At 50.7% G+C, this 17,305-nt stretch overlaps 1 protein-coding gene across 1 annotated transcript; it reads left to right on the plus strand.

Moving 5' to 3' along the window:
* The first annotated feature begins 3,754 nt into the window (after nucleotides 1–3,754).
* On the plus strand, nucleotides 3,755–8,286 carry LOC126528092 (putative nuclease HARBI1). The gene is made up of 4 exons (XM_050175958.1): nucleotides 3,755–4,183; nucleotides 4,276–4,420; nucleotides 4,532–4,864; nucleotides 8,225–8,286. The coding sequence occupies exons 1-4, from the start codon at nucleotides 3,755–3,757 to the stop codon at nucleotides 8,284–8,286; spliced, it is 969 nt and encodes a 322-aa protein (XP_050031915.1).
* The last annotated feature ends 9,019 nt before the right edge of the window (nucleotides 8,287–17,305 follow it).

Raw genomic sequence — 17,305 nt, forward strand, 5'->3', positions numbered from 1 at the left:
TTGCTAGCCAACTGCCGTCCAAGACCCAGGCTAAATCTCCATGTAGATACAATGACAAGTTACCGCCTGGTGGTCCTGCATCACTTAGCACAATTTATATAATATTTGAAAATACACGAGGATATGCGACGGAGGTTTCAAGGTGAGGAATGCGACTGCGTACATCCTTTAGACGCGTTACGTGCACAGCGGCCGGGTTTATGACCATTCTTTATTACCATCTTTACTCAAGGTAAGGGAAATCATAGCCCACGAGCTCTTGGTAGGCAAGTGCGACACAAGTCCAAGACTAAAAGAGTGTGTAGCAGAAAACACACATTACCGTCGGGTGAGCGTGAATCCATTAGAACAGTTTATTTATAATTTAAATGGGCAGAAGGAGATGCTACGGAGATTTCATGGTGTTCGACGTGACTTATTGCAACCGGTATTCGCGTTATCTGTAAAATGCCCGTGTTTCTGACAATTCTTCATGACCATCTTTGCAAAAGGCGGGAGAACCCGCAGCCCACAAGTTAACTGTGGCATTAGACCAAGGCTAAAATTGGGTGTAGCAACAATTACACAGACCGCCTGGTGGCTGTGCGAACCTTAGTACGATTTATTTGTTACTCGAAGGGCCAGAAGAAGGTCCGATGGAGGTTTGAAGGTGTGGAATGAGATTATCGACATCCTCGTGTTATCTGCACAGCTCCCACATTTCTGAGCATACTTCATGACCATCTTTCCTGAAGCTGGGAGAAACCATACCCCACGAGCTCGTGCTAGCTCACCACGGTCCAACACCCAGGCTGAAAGAAGGTGTCGCAATAACGACACATAGTCACATCTTGTTCTGCCTCTTCAAATAACGAATAAATTCTTGTAAAGGAGGCACAGTCACCAGGTGATAATGGTTTGAAGGTGCTGAATGAGAATTTGTACATGCTGTATTCGCATTATCTGCACAGCGCCCGTGTTTCTGGCAATTCTTCATGGACATCTTTCGTCAAAGCGGGATAAACCATAGCCCTCGAGCGCTTGCTAGTTACCTGCGTTGAAAGACCCAGGCTTAAAGAGCATGCAGCAACTGTTACGCATTACCACCTGGTCGCTGTGCATCGCTAAGTCCCATCTGTGGATTACTTGGGGGGGCAGAAGAAGACCGACGGAGGTTTGAAGGTGTGGGATGAGACTACACATCCTATATTCGCGGTATCCGCACAGTGCCCGGGTTTCTGACCATTCTTCATCACCACCTTTCCCCAAGGAGGGAGAACCCGTAGCCCACGATTTAACTGTAGTACAAGACCCAGACTAAAAGAGCGTGCAGCAACAATTACACATTATCGCCTGGGGGCCGTGCGCCCCTTATAATAATTTATTTATTATTTGAAGGGACAGGAGAACACACGACGAGGTTTCAAGGTGTGGGATGAGACAGTTTACATCCTGTATTTGCGGTATCTGCCGAGCGCCCGGGTTTTGGATCATTCTTCATGTACTTCTTTCCCTAACTTGGGGGAAGCCATAGTCGACGAGCTCATGCTGGCTAACAGCGGTCCATGACCTACGCTTATAGAGCGTGTAGCAACAATAACGCATTAACGCCTGGTGGCCATACATCTTTACAATTTATTTATTATTTCAAGCGATAGAAGGAGATGCTACGGAGGTTTCAGGCTGTAAGGTGAGACTATGCCCATCTTGCGTTCGCGGTATCTGCACAGCGTGCGGATTTCTGAAAATTCTGGATGACCACCTTTCCTAAAGGTAGGAGAAACCATAGACACGCGCTCGCGCTAGCTAATTGCGGTCCAAGACCTAGGCTAAAATGCGTGGAGTCACAGTTACACATTACGGATTGGTTGCCGTGAATCCATTAGTAGGATTTATTTACTGACTGAAGGGGCTGAAGCAGACGTGACGCACGTTTGAAAGCGTCGAAGCAGACTGTGTGCATCCGGTATTGAAGTTATCTGCACAGCGCCCAGTATTCTTACCATTCTTCATGAATATCTTAACTCAAGGTAGGAGAAACCACAGCCCACGAGCTCTTGCTAGGTAACTGCGGTGCTACACCAGGCTAAGCGAGCGTGTATCAACAATGACACATTACCGCCTGGTTGCTATGCGGCGTCCCTTAGAAAAAATTGCTTATAATTTGAAGGGGCACAAGGGGATGCTACGTAGACTTGAAGCTGTGCGATGTGACTATGTGGAATTTGTATTCGTGTTATCTGCAATGCAGCCGGGTTTCTGAGCATTCCTCATGACCATATTTCCTCAAGGCTGGAGAACCATAGCCCATGGGCTCGTGGTTACTAACTGTGGTTGAATACTCAGGCTAAAAGAGCATAGTGAAACAGTGAGACATTACCGCCTATTGGCCGTTCGTACAATTCCCTTCGTACAATTTAAGTATTAGATGGAGGGGCGAAAGGAGATGTGATGGAGATTTGAAGGTGTGGGATGAGACTGTGTGCAACCTGTATTCGCGTTATCTGCACGGCGCCCGGGTTTCTGGCAATTTTTCAAGACCTTTTTCCCTCAAAGTATGAGAAACCATAGCCCACGAGCTCTTGCTAGATAACCAGAGTCCAAGACCCAGACTAAAATGACGTGTAGCAACAATTACACTTGATGGCCTGGTGGCTGCGCATCCCATAGTACAACTTATCTATTATTTGAAGGCGCAGAAATTGATGCGACTAAGGTTTGAAGTTGTGGGATAAAACTTTGTACTGTGTTCGCGTTATCTGCACAGCGCCCGTGATTCTGACCGTTCCTCATGACGATCTTTAGTCATGGTGGGATAAACCATAGCCCACAAACTTTTGCTAGTTAACTGTTGTCCAAGGCCCAGGCTGAAAGAGCGTGTAGCAACACTAAATTACACATTACAGCCTGTCATAAGAAGCCGACCAACACTGACACAAAATACAACATAGGTTAAATGACTTGTGCTTAATATTTAAAATAAAAAACGATAAATAAATGGAAATTAAAGTGGATGAAAAAAAACAACTCGTGGCAGGTGGGGAACGATCTCACAACCTTCGCATTTTGCGTGCTATGCTTTACTCATGCGCTTTCTTAGGTATTTAGGTTTCCTTGAAGAACCCTGGATGGATGGATTGATCATGTTATAAGCGTCCCCTTTGAAACGGGGCGGTGGGTTGTGCCAACAAGCTCTTGCTATTAAACTGCCTAATGTCCTACCTAGGTTAAACAATAAAAAAGAAGAAAAAAACACTATGAACTACCACACCCCACTTTTCTGATCCCCTATGCGAACTCTGGGGACGTATTCGGAAACGTTCGCCGCGGCGAAAGTTTCGCCCTGGCCACGCCTCCGCCGTTGCGGCGCGCGCTGAATGGCTGAAAACCGGAAATTCACTTGCGCCACCTGGTAGTTCCTGTCTACGTCATTTTAACGTCACGGTGTCATTGGGTGCTCCGGACATATATTGAATAAGCGAACACGTCTTTTGGCGTTCGGTTGCTGGTGGAGTCTAGCAGGGTAGTTAGGCGGTAGCTTATAGCAGAGTTTTGATGGCGTGATGCACGTGTTGTTTCCAGGCGATTGTTGTTGTTTGTTGTTTCCAGGCTGTGTTCCCTGTGCAAGTGACACGTGTGGGTGGCAGTGCTTTTGAGCAGCGCCATGAACAACGCACTGCTCGCGTGGTTCCTCGCGCGACGGCGGGAACATCATACCCGCTCCAGCCGTGACGCCTTCGCCATAAGGGGAGAAGCGTTTCGGCGCCATTTCCGGATGACGAAGAGCGCCGTCCGGCTGCTTTGCAGCGAGCTTGCACACTTGCTGGAGCCGCCGACCGCGGGGGGCCTGAGCGTTGAGGACCAAGTCCTCTGCACCCTCAGGTTCTTTGCAACTGGCAGCTTCCAGTCGTCAGTCGGCAGTGAGGCGACCATCGACATGTCCCAGCCGTCTGTAAGCCGCTGCATTGCTAAAGTCGCGCGGGCCATTGTTCAGGTTGGGAAGGAGCAAAGATGGGTGGCGTTCCCACGCACCGCCAGCGAGCGAGCTGCAATTAAGCAGGGGTTTTTGCAGCGCGGCAGGCTCGGCGGCGTTATTGCGTGCGTGGATGGCACGTTCATCGCCATCGTCGCCCCGAACCTGCCTCCTGCGCTGAAGGCAACGTATTGGTGCCGGAAGGGCTATTACGCCCTGAATGCAATGGTGGTAAGTTGTAAACGAAATTGCATGTAATGGAACAACAATTAATGGACAGTAATTGGCATCACCGTCACACAATTGTCTGCAATGTGTTTCAGGTGTGTGACTCGGACTTGAGGGTCCTTCACATTGACCCGCGATTCGCTGGGTCGTGCCACGACGCGCACGTGTGGCGGTACGCGTCGCTTCGCCGGCGCATTGCCAGCGGCCGCATTGACGTCCAAGACGGCGAGCACCTTCTCGGTGAGTAGTAACGAAGTTGCTCTCAAAAGAAAACTGTACTCGATGCGTGTGTGTGATGTCCTATGTTGCGTAAGATGCCGGAAATACTGACTGCTATCTTTCTATGTGCAGGCGACAGTGCGTACCCCCTAGAGCCGTGGGTCCTGACACCTGCGCCCGGCCACCCTGCCCCGCACACACCGGAAGGGCGCTACAACGCCGCGCACACTTCCGCAAGGTCAGCGGTGGAGCGCTGCATCGGCGTCATGAAGAGCCGATTCCGATGTCTGCAGCGGCCCCGCGCCTTGCATTACGGCCCCGAAAAGGCAGCTACGATTGTGGCAGCGTGTGCGGCACTGCACAATCTGTGCATTGACGAAGATGTGCCGCATACGGGCCGCGTGTACTCAGGAGACGACGACGACGGCGACCGTCCGCATGGCTCAAGCAGCGCAGGAACGCAGGGTGAACCACCTCGGGCCAGGCGGGCACTGTATTTGCGCGGGAGGGCGGCACGTGCAAGGCAGATTGCAATACTCTCGATTGCTCGTAATCGCCACTTGCAGCATGTACAGAGAGCGGTTTGCCACGCACGTCGCCTGCAACGCTAGGCCGTAGCAGTTTGCCCGTTGCCGCCACCCCTTGCCGCTCCCATGTGCAGGCACCTGTCGCCGCCTCCTTCTGCCCGAGCAGTGCGCGTCCCTTTGTGCCAGACGCTCTCACGTGCTGACTCTTGCTCCTCATGTGCTGGGTGTGCTTGTGGTTTCGTTGCTGCCTCCCCTTGCCGCTCCCATGTGCAGGCACCTGTCGCCGCCTCCTTCTGCCCGAGCAGTGCGCGTCCCTTTGTGCCAGACGCTCTCACGTGCTTACACTTGCTCCTCCTGTGCTGGGTGTGCTTGTGGTTTCGTTGCTGCCTCCCCTTGCTGCTCTCACGTGCAGGCACCTGTCGCCGCCCCCTTCTGCCCGAGCAGTGCGCGTCGCTTTGTGCCAGACGCTCTCACGTGCTGACACTTGCTCCTCCTGTGCTGGGTGTGCTTGTGGTTTCGTTGCTGCCTCCCCTTGCCGATCCCATGTGCAGGCACCTGTCGCCGCCTCCTTCTGCCCGAGCAGTGCGCGTCCCTTTGTGCCAGACGCTCTCACGTGCTGACACTTGCTCCTCCTGTGCTGGGTGTGCTTGTGGTTTCGTTGCCGCCTCCCCTTGCTGCTCTCACGTGTAGGCACCTGTCGCCGCCCCCTTCTGCCCGAGCAGTGCGCGTCGCTTTGTGCCAGACGCTCTCATGTGCTGACACTTGCTCCTCCTGTGCTGGGTGTGCTTGTGGTTTCGTTGCTGCCTCCCCTTGCCGCTCCCATGTGCAGGCACCTGTCGCCGCCTCCTTCTGCCCGAGCAGTGCGCGTCGCTTTGTGCCAGACGCTCTCACGTGCTGACACTTGCTCCTCCTGTGCTGGTTGTGCTTGTGGTTTCGTTGCTGCCTCCCCTTGCCGCTCCCATGTGCAGGCACCTGTCGCCACCTCCTTCTGCCCGAGCAGTGCGCGTCCCTTTGTGCCAGACGCTCTCACGTGCTGACACTTGCTCCTCATGTGCTGGGTGTGCTTGTGGTTTCGTTGCTGCCTCCCCTTGCCGCTCCCATGTGCAGGCACCTGTCGCCGCCTCCTTCTGCCCGAGCAGTGCGCGTCGCTTTGTGCCAGACGCTCTAACGTGCTGACACTTGCTCCTCATGTGCTGGGTGTGCTTGTGGTTTCGTTGTCGCCTCCCCTTGCCGCTCCCATGTGCAGGCACCTGTCGCCGGCCCCTTTCTGCATTACAAGTGTCCGCCGCATTTCGGCTGAAAGTGCCTCCCCTTTCCTGCTCCCTTGTGCTGACAGGCGTGTTTGTGAGCTCATAGTGTGTATGGTTTTCTGTGAAATGGTGCCTCCTTGCTGCTCCAGTGTGCCAACACCTGCCACCATCTGCTGGGGTATTAGAAGTGTGTGTGGTTTTGTGGCAGTTGGTTGCCCCACCTGACCTACACATGCCAACATTCTTTATTGTGATAGAGGTGTTTGTGTTTGTGGTGATGTTTCTCGGCTTTCTCTTAAGGGGGAGCTTCTTGTGCAGTGTCTAGGCAACGGCTTGCGCTGCTCAGCCTTGCCTTATGCTAGCTGCTGCCTTGTTCAACAGGTCTTGTGGAATGCAAGGGTCGAAGCTACAATAATGTGTTCTGACTGTCGTGCCACTGGTATCCCCGCTACTTCCTGGCTGCATCGTTGCGCCAGGCGCAGGGCCAGGAAACGCTGCATTCAGTGGGAATAGGAGCAGATCAGTGAGGCAGGTGATGTGAATGTGATTACACGTCATCTCCACAACCAGCACGCCATCGTTCGTGTGAATCCGTTTGCGTCATGCAATTTCGCCATTCTCACAGCATTGCAGCCTTGCTGTCATGGATGATGATGTGCCATCGCACCACTAACGCCACACCCTTGTGTGCAGGGTCAGGAAAAGAAAAGTGCAAGATTCGTGTGCATCATATGTAGTGTAAACACTATATGTACCGTGGAAGGTGGCAGTTTGTGATGACATGGTGCAGCGAGGCATGCACCACATCTGAAAACAAAACGCTGTTTTCTCGATGCTGTCAATTCATGATAGTGCACTACTGCAATAATACATCATTAGATGTCATGCCATCGTTACCGTATTGTAGCAGTTAATCCACCTCCGTAACACCACTGCTATCATCCACTTGTAACATTGCAATAACTTCAGCATCACGTTTCTGTTGTCAGAATTTCTACTCCAGCGTAGTCTTGCTCGCACTGCCATTGTAATGGCACTGTTATGTTACCATTGGCATCTTTTCAATGCCAGCATGTCATTGTTGTCACGTCTCTGCTTCTTCTCTTGAGTTGGCAGTATGCATTCACTGCTGTCACTTCCATGATGCTTTACTGACATTGCGACTCGATAGCAGGTGTGCAGTCATAACAGTTGAGTTATAACAAGACTGTATCGAAGACGGACTTGATCCATGTGACGCTGAAGCTCACCTTCTGCCGTTGCATCGGTGATCATTCGGGATCCTCTTGTTTCTTTCACTGTGGCTGGCAACCACCTTTCTTCCTCTCCGAAGTTGCGAGTCCGAACAGGAGCGCCCGGGATCAGCTTGTTTTCTTGATCTGCCGGTGGACCGATAAGAAAGGCTACAGGCGGTGGAAGGCATGCGTCCAACCGAGAACGGATCTGGTATCCCAAAAGTTGTTGAGACAGTGATCATCCAGGGGCGTTATAAGGTAGCTAAAGAGTGGTTTAGCCAATCGCTCAGACAAGTCACCTGACCCTACCTTCTTGAGGCCATCTTTCAGCGTCCGCACGGCGCGTTCAGCAAGCCCGTTCGATTGGGAGTGATATGGTGCCGTACTAAAGTGCTTTATGTTGTTTCCTGTCACAAACTTCGTGAATGTCTCTGGCGTGAACTGAGTTCCGTTGTCTGCGACAATGATTCTTGGTATGGCCAGCCTGCTGAAGATTTCACGCAAGGATGTAACTGTCGATTGTGCTGTGGCATGACGCACTGGAATTGCTTCGATCCATTTTGAATGTGAATCTATGGCCACTAGGATCATGGTGTTACTCACTGGACCAGCATAACCCAAATGGACACGTGACCAATTCTCATGCGTTAGTGGCCAGTTAACTAGTATTTTTGCCGGTGGCATTCCGTTTGCTTGTATGCATGTAGTACATTTCCTACTGATTTGTTCGATAGCTCCGTCGATGGCGGGCCACCGCACGAAAGTACGGGCCAACGACTTCATTGCTGACATTCCCGGGTGCGTCTTGTGCAGGAATTGAAGCATGTCACCACGAGCAGCCTCGGGAATCGCGACTCTGTGACCCCAGTAAATGAGACCTTTGTAAAAGGTTAGCTCACTTTTTCGTTCGAAGTGTGGGTCCAACTACGGATCGGGTGCTACATACTTCTTTGGCCAACCATGAAGTATGTAGGAATTGACATTTCCAAGTACTTCACCTTTCTCGGTCAACTGTCTCAATGCTTGCGACGAAAGGGGCAGGTCAATAAGCTGCTGCAGCGAGTGCACGAACTCGTGCAGCTCCTCTGATGTGTCGTCAGTGGTTTCTAGAGGAGGCCGACTGAGTGCCGACTGAGGTTTGTACTCTATCTTGTACAGGTATGCTCCCAGCAGCAAGGACCAATGCTGAATTCCTGCGGCAGCCATAGTGGGCGTGGGATGATCTTCGCGAAATAGACCCACCAGCGGCTTGTGAGATGTGACGAAGGTGAATGTTCTTCCCAGACGGTAGCCCCGACACTATCCTACCCCAAACACTAGGGCCAACGTTTCACGCTCCAGTTGGGAATAATTCCATTCCCCTTTGCTAAGTCTTCGAGAACAAAAACCTATAGGCTTGTCAACATTGCCAGTGCGATGGCACAGTACCACTCCGATCCTGTTGGGTGACGCATCGCACTCCAAGCGCAGCGGCAGTGAGGGATCGAAGTGAGTGAGCATTTTGGCATTGCATAATGCGTTTTTTGACTTCTGAAACGCTTCCCGTTGTTGACAGCCGCAATTACAGCGACGTTCTTTGGTTAGCAAATCGTAGAGCGGTGATAGCAGACTGGTTATATTGAGAAGAAACTTGCTGAAATACGTGAGAAGACCCAAGTATGAACGCAGCTCGTTCACATTCTTGGGCGTTGGCGCCCTTATGACAGCATCCATGCTCTTCTCCAGAGGTTGCAGCCGTCCAGTACTGATCCTGCAGCCGTGATACAAAACCTCAGGCATCCTGAAGGTGCACTTGTCCTTCCTTAGCTTGACGGCGTACTCTCGAAAGCGCTGGAGAAATGCCTTGAGGTTTTTTCTTCCGTTGTTCCCCTTCTCGGCCACCAGAACGTCGTCAAAGTACGTCTGGACTCCCGGCAAACCGTTCAGGACGCTGTCCATTATTCGCTGAAAGATAGCTGGGGCAGAAGAAACACCAAATGGCAGGCGATTAAAGCAAAATAATCCCCGATGTGTGGTGATGACCGTCAGCTCCTTTGACTGCTCATCCAGGGGAACCTGGTTGTAGGCGTCTCGAAGGTCCAATGTGCTGTAAACGCCACCCTCGTGCAGTGCAGCAAAAAGGTAATTGATTACCGGGAGTGGGTACTGCTCCGTCACACAGCTGGCATTTACCGTTAGCTTGTAATCGCCACACAATCGAACTGTTCCGTCTTCATTACCGGAACTATCGGCGGCGCCCACTCTAAGTGAGCCACCGGGGACAGGACTCTGAACTTATCAAGTCTGACCAGCTCGTACGAAGCGTTTTGGCGCTACGCATATGGAAGTGGCCTGGCTTTGAAGAGCTTTGGAACTGCATCCTCCTTTATGTATAGATGAGTGGGCGGAACCTTGAACAGACCCAGTTCAGGTGTAATCACGTCCTCGTACTCATACAGGATCGCTTGCAAGTTTAGCCCTTGCTCCTTAATGCTGGACACGCCCAAAACTGCGGCCCCTTCGTTGTTCAGCACCTGGATGAGATCACGGCCACACAGGCTCGGTCCCGAGGTGCGAACAACGGTCAGTGACGCCGTGACAGTCATACCGCAGAATGAAACTGGGAGCGTTAGCTTCCCGGCTATAGGCAACGGACCCAAGTAGCATGACAACCTCAAGGTGGATTTTTCAATGCGGGGCTAGCTTGTGTGATGTTGGCAGTAGACGTCCCAGGGCACCACGTGCACGAGTGAGCCGGTGTCAATATGTATCACGATGTCGGCTCCACCCCAGCAAAAATTGCATGGTACCGTACTGACGATTCTGCTGTCTGCGGTTGGTTGCGGCTTCAGTGTATACAACTGTGCGGAGAGCTCGGCTACGGCATTTTCCATTGAGCCGCTGCTCAGTGCCAAGCTCTGGTCCGGTCGCTTTTCCTTAGATCGGCGCACGGCAGCTAGGTGCACATTTCTCCTACAGTTGAAACATTACGCCTGTTTAAATTCACAAGTGGCCTCGCCGTGCTAGCGGATTCAACACCGATGACAACTTTCAGACGATCCACTCGCCTGACTACAGGCTTTTCCTGCCTGTCACTGCGGCCGATCGCCCGCTAGTCTGAGAAGTTCGGGCTCTTCTTTCGCTTCCGTCTGCTTCATAAGCTGAACACCCTGTCGTGCAGCCTCTGCTGCAAGCACAATGTTTTGTGCCTCCTGCTATGTCAGTTTCTGGTGAGAAAGTAGTGCTTTCTGCACGTCACTGCTGCGAATTCCACACGCGATGCTGTCTTGCAGCAGGCAGTTCAACATGGCCCCGAATGTGCATTTATCAGCCAGGCGTCAAAGCTCTACGATAACCTGTTGAGCTGATTTCACTTCCCTTTGAATGCGGGTGAAGAACTTGAAGCTTGCGGCTATCTCATTTGGCGGGGGTGCGTAAAATTCTTCGAGCACGGTAACCGCTTCCGCGTAGTTAACTCGCTCACCTTTCGCGGGGCACAACGTCCACTCAGTACGTCGATAGGCTTCGAGCTCAGTGCCGAGATGAGAAGCGTCGTTTTTTTAGCGTCGTCGACGATGCCGTCACCCTCGAAGTACGACTCGACTCTGATGTAGTACGCCGACCACTTGTCCTTGGCGTCGGCGAAATGTGGAACTTGGTACGCCATGGCAGGAATGTTCTCCGTCATCAGGGTTCTGGTTCGTTGCTCGTCGCCACTGTTATAAATCAACTGTTATGACTGCTACCAGGCGAGAACAGCATCCGTCCGGACGGCCAGGAGCATAATAAAGGCCACACAAGAACGGGAACACTGCGCCCGTTTATTCAGTGACAGCACTTTGTTCAGATGTTCTCAAGCTGCTCCGGCACGTGCAATGACGCCAGTCTCGCGCCACGGCAAACTCGATTTTCTCTGTCTTCGTTGTCGTTTTCACTTTGCAGCAGTTGTGGACACTGCATTGTCGTCACACAAGTGTTCCTGTTGCAATAATGCAACTGCGCTCATACCATTCTGGTTGCCCTAATGGTGATGTCGTATCAATACCCTTGTAAATGCAGCATTGGTGCGCTTTCGACACGTTTGCATTCGTGACTGCAAGCCTGTCGCATGTGTGTTAATGTTGTTCTTTAGCCTGTCTGATGTTACGGCAGTGGCAGCGTTCCATCATTAACATTACGTTGGTGTCATTCGGTGACATTCATAGTGTTGCTGTCATTGTGATGTCTTTCATGCTTCTCTTTTCATCACAGCGCCCAGCTACTGAATGCCGATGATAGTGTATGCTAGAGAAAATTAGCCCAACTAGGACATGTCACGTGCACTTGCCACTGCTTGATGGGCGGCAATAGTGTTCCTCGTGAAATGCCATTCAAAGTGTGGTTACGCGTACTTTTTTAAGCACGTAAGCATCATATTTTTCACAGCACTCTACCTCCCGATGCTCCTATGCCATGAAACCGGCTCTCTCATCCTTGTGCGTTGCAGATGCATGTGCTGTTGTGGGACTTGTTTAGTCATACTCATATTGTGTGTCATTGACCGATGTGGTTTTGACCAAGCAAGAACAGTCAAGCAGATCCTAAGGGGACGAGAAGCATTGTGCTCCTACGTTAAGACAGGACAATGGAAACATTGCTTTAGGTGTTGCAGTTGTGCAACATCGTTGAAACTGCTCGCAACATGTGGATAGGCAGTGCTATAGCCTCATGCTACGGAATAACGGGTACGACATTAATGCAGCTGTGCATCCGTATGAGAAATCTGCGCATGATGGAATTCAACTAAGTGGAATCGCATGTATTGCCATGCATACAACATGTGCACTGTAAACAAGGCACAGTCTCCATTTGCCAATCGCTGTTGAGCCTTTCCTCGTGTGGAAGCTGTTTGCGACAGTGTGACTGGTCGTGAAGGTCTGTTTGCAAAAGCAAACATGGCTGCATAGCACCATGGTAGTGAAAAATTATTTCTGAAGCGACCGTAGCAATCGAAGAATCATTACTGCCATCCGGCGCCATGCTGGTGAAGTGCCTTAGCTGCAAAGACAGAACTTCCGCATAGTCTGCAGCGCCACCATGCCATGGAATGATTCTGGAAACGTAGACGCTTATTACACCAATTTCAGTACTTCACCCCCAGAGCGGTGCCAATGACACGCAGAAATTGACTCGTGTTTGCTTTTTCCTACAATGGGCTGTTGCAGCAGTTGTCGAGCGTCTTCTGTGACCCCACAGTTGATACAAGAATGCAATCGGGTTGTACAGCTTTTGCAATGGTGTTCAAGCTAAACGTAGCACGTTTGGCGGATGACATACCGTCAGATGATTTCTTTTCGCCATTGCTGCCTCATTACCAGGGGCCTATGTAGACTACATACCTAGCATTGTCATCATACATGATGCATTACGTTGCCCTACAGCTGTTACCGTTGGCAGCAGTGAAGGTGCACCAGTGCGCATTGCAAGTTGCACGTGACGCAAGGGAGCTCTTTTTCCCAGCAGCACTAAAGGGATTTTGCACAATGCGTGGGGACACACATTCTACGTTTCTGAGGATGTGAAGGCAAAAATAAATTGTTATCATTAGAATTTCATGCGTCGTTGGCGCTACAGACCTGCTCAGTGTGTGCCGCACACCTCCTTGGCACTTGATGAAAACGTGAAACTGTGCCTTTCCCTCGTTCAGTAAAAGCAGGACAAGCCTTGGCCCCAAGGCGGTTAGGAATGCAACTGTCCACCTATACAAGCAGCTGTCATTACACAACCGCATGCAAGAGGGATGGTGTAGTGGACATGATGTTTCCCTTGACATATTATGTTTGGGGTAGTGTAGGAGTGTGTGCGACACAATGCAATGTGAAGGAAACGTAACTAAATGTGTACGTTGCCTTGCTGAGGTGCTGACATGGGAAGGTAGAGCATGAATCAAGTGCGGTTCTGCAGACGTTACTTGGACAAATGTGCCACTACACGATATGTGTATGACATCATGAAGGCACAGCACGCATGCGACGTTTTGTAGCAGCTGAGGAAACAGAACCGAGGTGGGAACGAATGCAACAGCATCCAACAGCGTTACATGCATATTTTGCAAAGCGCATAAACAGTGCACGCTTGCTCATATCCTATTTCAGAATAAATTTTGACAAACGAACAGTGCAAATGCATGCGTTTCCCCCGGTTGTTCTATTCAGCAAGTGCGTAGAAGATGCGAGGCAGACAGTTCCTGGCAAGCGTGTGTGAACCTCCTCGTACATTTGCTAATTGGAGGACACTGGAAGATCATTTCGGCACATACCTTGTATGTGACATTCTTGTATGAAGTCCTACACCACGCTATGGGTACAGAAACGTGACTGCAAGAAAGGTGCACAAGTGCTTGCGGCCCATTAAGGAAATTTTTGTTGTGAGGAGATGTCGCAGCATTTCTGACCACATGATACGAAGAGGAGTATGGCACACGTTAAGTGCGAGCGCCATTGCCCTGTGATGGGGCCAATGCGTAGTGATGCACTCTCAGAATGGGGCCTTGCCCATTGAGGCGCGCTTTCTTGTCTGTGGTGCAAATGCAAAAGTGAACTGCGCTTCAGATTACGTGCCATATTCTGTGCCATGTGGTACGAAGCAGCACACTACGAAATAATCGGGAGGTATTGATGTGCAGACAAAGAAGTACGCATTGCCCACTCGAAGTACGTATGACCACCGTCATACAGTGGCGGATGACCCTTGCCAGTTAAGTTAGACAATCGTGTGAAGCAACAAGGGTCGAACCATTTTGCCATAGCTGCGATAGGGCAACACGTGTGGCATTACAAGCGGGCCGCAAGTCATACTGCAGCCACTTCGCTACACGTATCGTACAGTGGGCATCTGAAGTGGTTCACTTGGGAAGGTGGTGCAATGTAGAGCAAGAACGCTTGAAAAGTAATGTTTAACTCCGTCTGCGCCTCCTTGAGAAATGTTGCAACAAGCGCTATTGCAAGATACAACAACGAAGAGCATGAAGCACAAGGACAGCTGCAAATGTGATCCCAGCAAAGGAATTTACATGCAAAGCACTGTATTGTATGTTCCGCTTTACCCAGAAGGAATCATTGCTGCAGTAAGCATGTGCGTGGTGAAGCAATACAGTTCGCATAGAGCAAAACTTCCTGTTTTGTGTAACGATGATGCTACATGTATTGCGACATCGTGAGGACCATCGCATTTTGAATCTCACTTGGCAGGTAACTTAACGACTCTGAGTCGACAGTGTGATGCACGTGCATATGGCACGAAACAACCCCATCAAGTTCACTTTGTGCACCAATTGACTAACGAGTAAACTGAAGGGTACAGCGATACAAAATTGGCTTCACGCCATGTATCACACACATGTTGTGTGAAAGACGCCGCACATGTAGATCACATGGTGTTTGGATGTGTAACAAATTATGTTTAATAGCTTTCCCACTGCAGCACTGCCACTTTGTCAGCATGCATCGAACAGTTGTCAGTTTGCATGCGTGACAGGACCTGCCCTGGGTTGTGATCACAATTTTCCAATAGGCACTCCATGGTTCTGACGAATGTGTCACGCGAACAGGTCAATGGTACTTAGCTTGCACGTTTGCAATTTAAGAAGACGCATGAAGTTGCACGTTGCAGCCACACAAAGTGGCCACCACACCGAGCTGCACATTGCATACCTTACAGTAGGAGTCCAACATAACGTTGGGGCCGAGCACACATGGCAGCTCGTGATCACAGTTCATATCACATCTGAAAACCTCGCAATGCAAACTTGGCAATACATTTATTGTGCTGCAACGTGTTCGGGCCGTGTTCAAGGTCGTGTTAAGTGCTACGTCACACGTGGTGGAGGTTGCTCCTAGGTTCCTGAACGTCTTCTCGCCTGCTCTACATCCTGGAGCTTCGCTCAGGTAGCCCTTTGTGCCAGCTAATCGCCCTCAAGCTGCAAGACGCTCCATCACACACACCAACGTCTACAATCTCGGCTAGGTCTGATACATGCTCTCCTTGGATTATCTCTGGGCCCTTGCACAATCCCCATCTGCTCGCTGGCCTTCACAGTGAAGATGTGCAGGATTGGCATGACAACTACGCCCGGGTAAGTTCACGCAACCGGTGGGGCAAGGCGATTAGGCTACGCCGCATATATTTCTAACTAGGGCGTAGCGAAGGCTTCTTCATTCAACCACAAGATCGACTTCCCCGACTGTAATTCTGTGAAGAAGGTTGTCGTCCTCCAGCAGTTTGTTGCGCACTCGAAAGCAGCAACTAGGCAAGTCCCCCACCTCGTATGTAGATGTCCTCTCATTTCGCCGACATGACAACGCTTCGTTGGTGGAGACCGACAGAGTACGCCTTGTACTCAAAGGCATTGTGGCTGCAGCCTTGAATGTGTTGGCCACCAAGGATCCTACCTGCATTGCTGATATTATATGCATGTGCCAGCGCCTTGCCGACCACGAATTTCTGCGAATGGCGCCGCACACCTTTGAAAGCGAACCCACAGCCGACCCCTCTTCACGCGCACTGGAGCGCACTATCACACCGCCACAGCTGTAGTCTCTTGACTTCTTGGCACATTCCATTCCTACCCAGCATCTACACCACGTGTGGAGGAGCACTTAACGGAACCTAAAATGCGCCCCGAACACGTGGCGGTGCAATCACAGTACAGGCACAAAGCAATGCATGATCGGTCTCCACATGCAATGAAGCCTAAGAACCTGATGTGACCACAAGGAGGTGCACACAATGAGCACGTGCATAAGAAATGGCCGTAGCACTTTGTTATTCATTTTCAGTCTGTCAGATCGGACAACAACAATTACAAGCAATGTGCAACCACTCTGTCCTAGCGTTGCATGCTCTACACATTCACATTTGCTGCACGCACGTGATGCACTACACTGCAGTCTTCACAATTTGCTAATTTTGCAAGCAGTACCTGAAAACATATGTGATTGTTATCCTCTGAAAACGTGCTATTTTCCCCAATTGTCCCACCCTTCCACGCATGCACGTCTTCAAGTATGCAACGTTTTCAACAGCATGTATATGTACCGGGTTCGCGAGGTATTTGAGAGCACACTGTAGCCATCACGCACAGAAGAGCATCTATAGCAAAACACAGATTTTTGTAACCAAACTGTGGGCAATACTTCTGTAATGCTTTATTCCCACAATTGCTCAATGGATTCACCGTCCTCAGCAACGACACATTCAACTGCGCACGAGGCAGCGTGAAGGGGTTAAGGGGCCATTACAAATGTTCGCATTCACGTAGCTATGGCAGCCCTCAGCGAGTGTTTCGTACTATTTGGCTGTTTCTTGGCACCTCTCGCAATGCCGCCTCAGATGAGCTAGTCGAGTGGATATAAATGTGGAGAGGTAGGAGGTCTCAAGTTTGGAATGACGGGGTTCTGGAAGCTGTCAGCAAACCACTTCTGTGTAATGCAGGCGGTGTGAGCGAGGGCTTGGTGTGGCTGACCGTCGTAACATTTTCCTCTAGAAACAGTCTTTGTCCAGGGCATTGCAGTGATGAGCACCTCTGCGTACGCAGTAGCATTAACGCGGGCACCTTCTGCAAATCAGCGTGCCGGCATGGTGTTACCGTTGTTGCTGATGATGGAAATTTCGGGTAGAACACTGCAGCTAACTCATTGGAACTTGCACAAAGCGACCTGCCATTACGGCAAGAAAGTTTTCGGTCGTTCTCAAAGTTCTTTTCATCGGAAAATAAATACCGCAGCATTTGCGGCTCCTCGGGCCTCTCCAGCTTGATCAGCAATCGCTAGGAACACAGCCGAGTAGGTGACCCTCCCGAGTCTTACTGGGCGTAAGTTGCCCCCTCATCATCACATATAAGTGGTACCGCATGCTGTCGTGCACAGCGAGCCTGGC

The sequence above is a fragment of the Dermacentor andersoni genome, unplaced genomic scaffold (genome assembly GCF_023375885.2).
Source record: "Dermacentor andersoni unplaced genomic scaffold, qqDerAnde1_hic_scaffold ctg00000039.1, whole genome shotgun sequence".
NCBI classification, from domain to species: Eukaryota; Metazoa; Arthropoda; class Arachnida; order Ixodida; family Ixodidae; genus Dermacentor; species Dermacentor andersoni.

What these genes read in the sequence shown, in the direction of transcription:
- LOC126528092 (XM_050175958.1), top strand. Translation starts at nt 3,755, where the DNA reads ATGACGAAGAGCGCCGTCCGGCTGCTTTGCAGCGAGCTTGCACACTTG. An exon ending in ACGCCCTGAATGCAATGGTG is followed by an intron (nt 4,184 to 4,275) that starts GTAAGTTGTAAA and finishes AATGTGTTTCAG; the next exon opens with GTGTGTGACTCGGACTTGAG. An exon ending in AGACGGCGAGCACCTTCTCG is followed by an intron (nt 4,421 to 4,531) that starts GTGAGTAGTAAC and finishes TTCTATGTGCAG; the next exon opens with GCGACAGTGCGTACCCCCTA.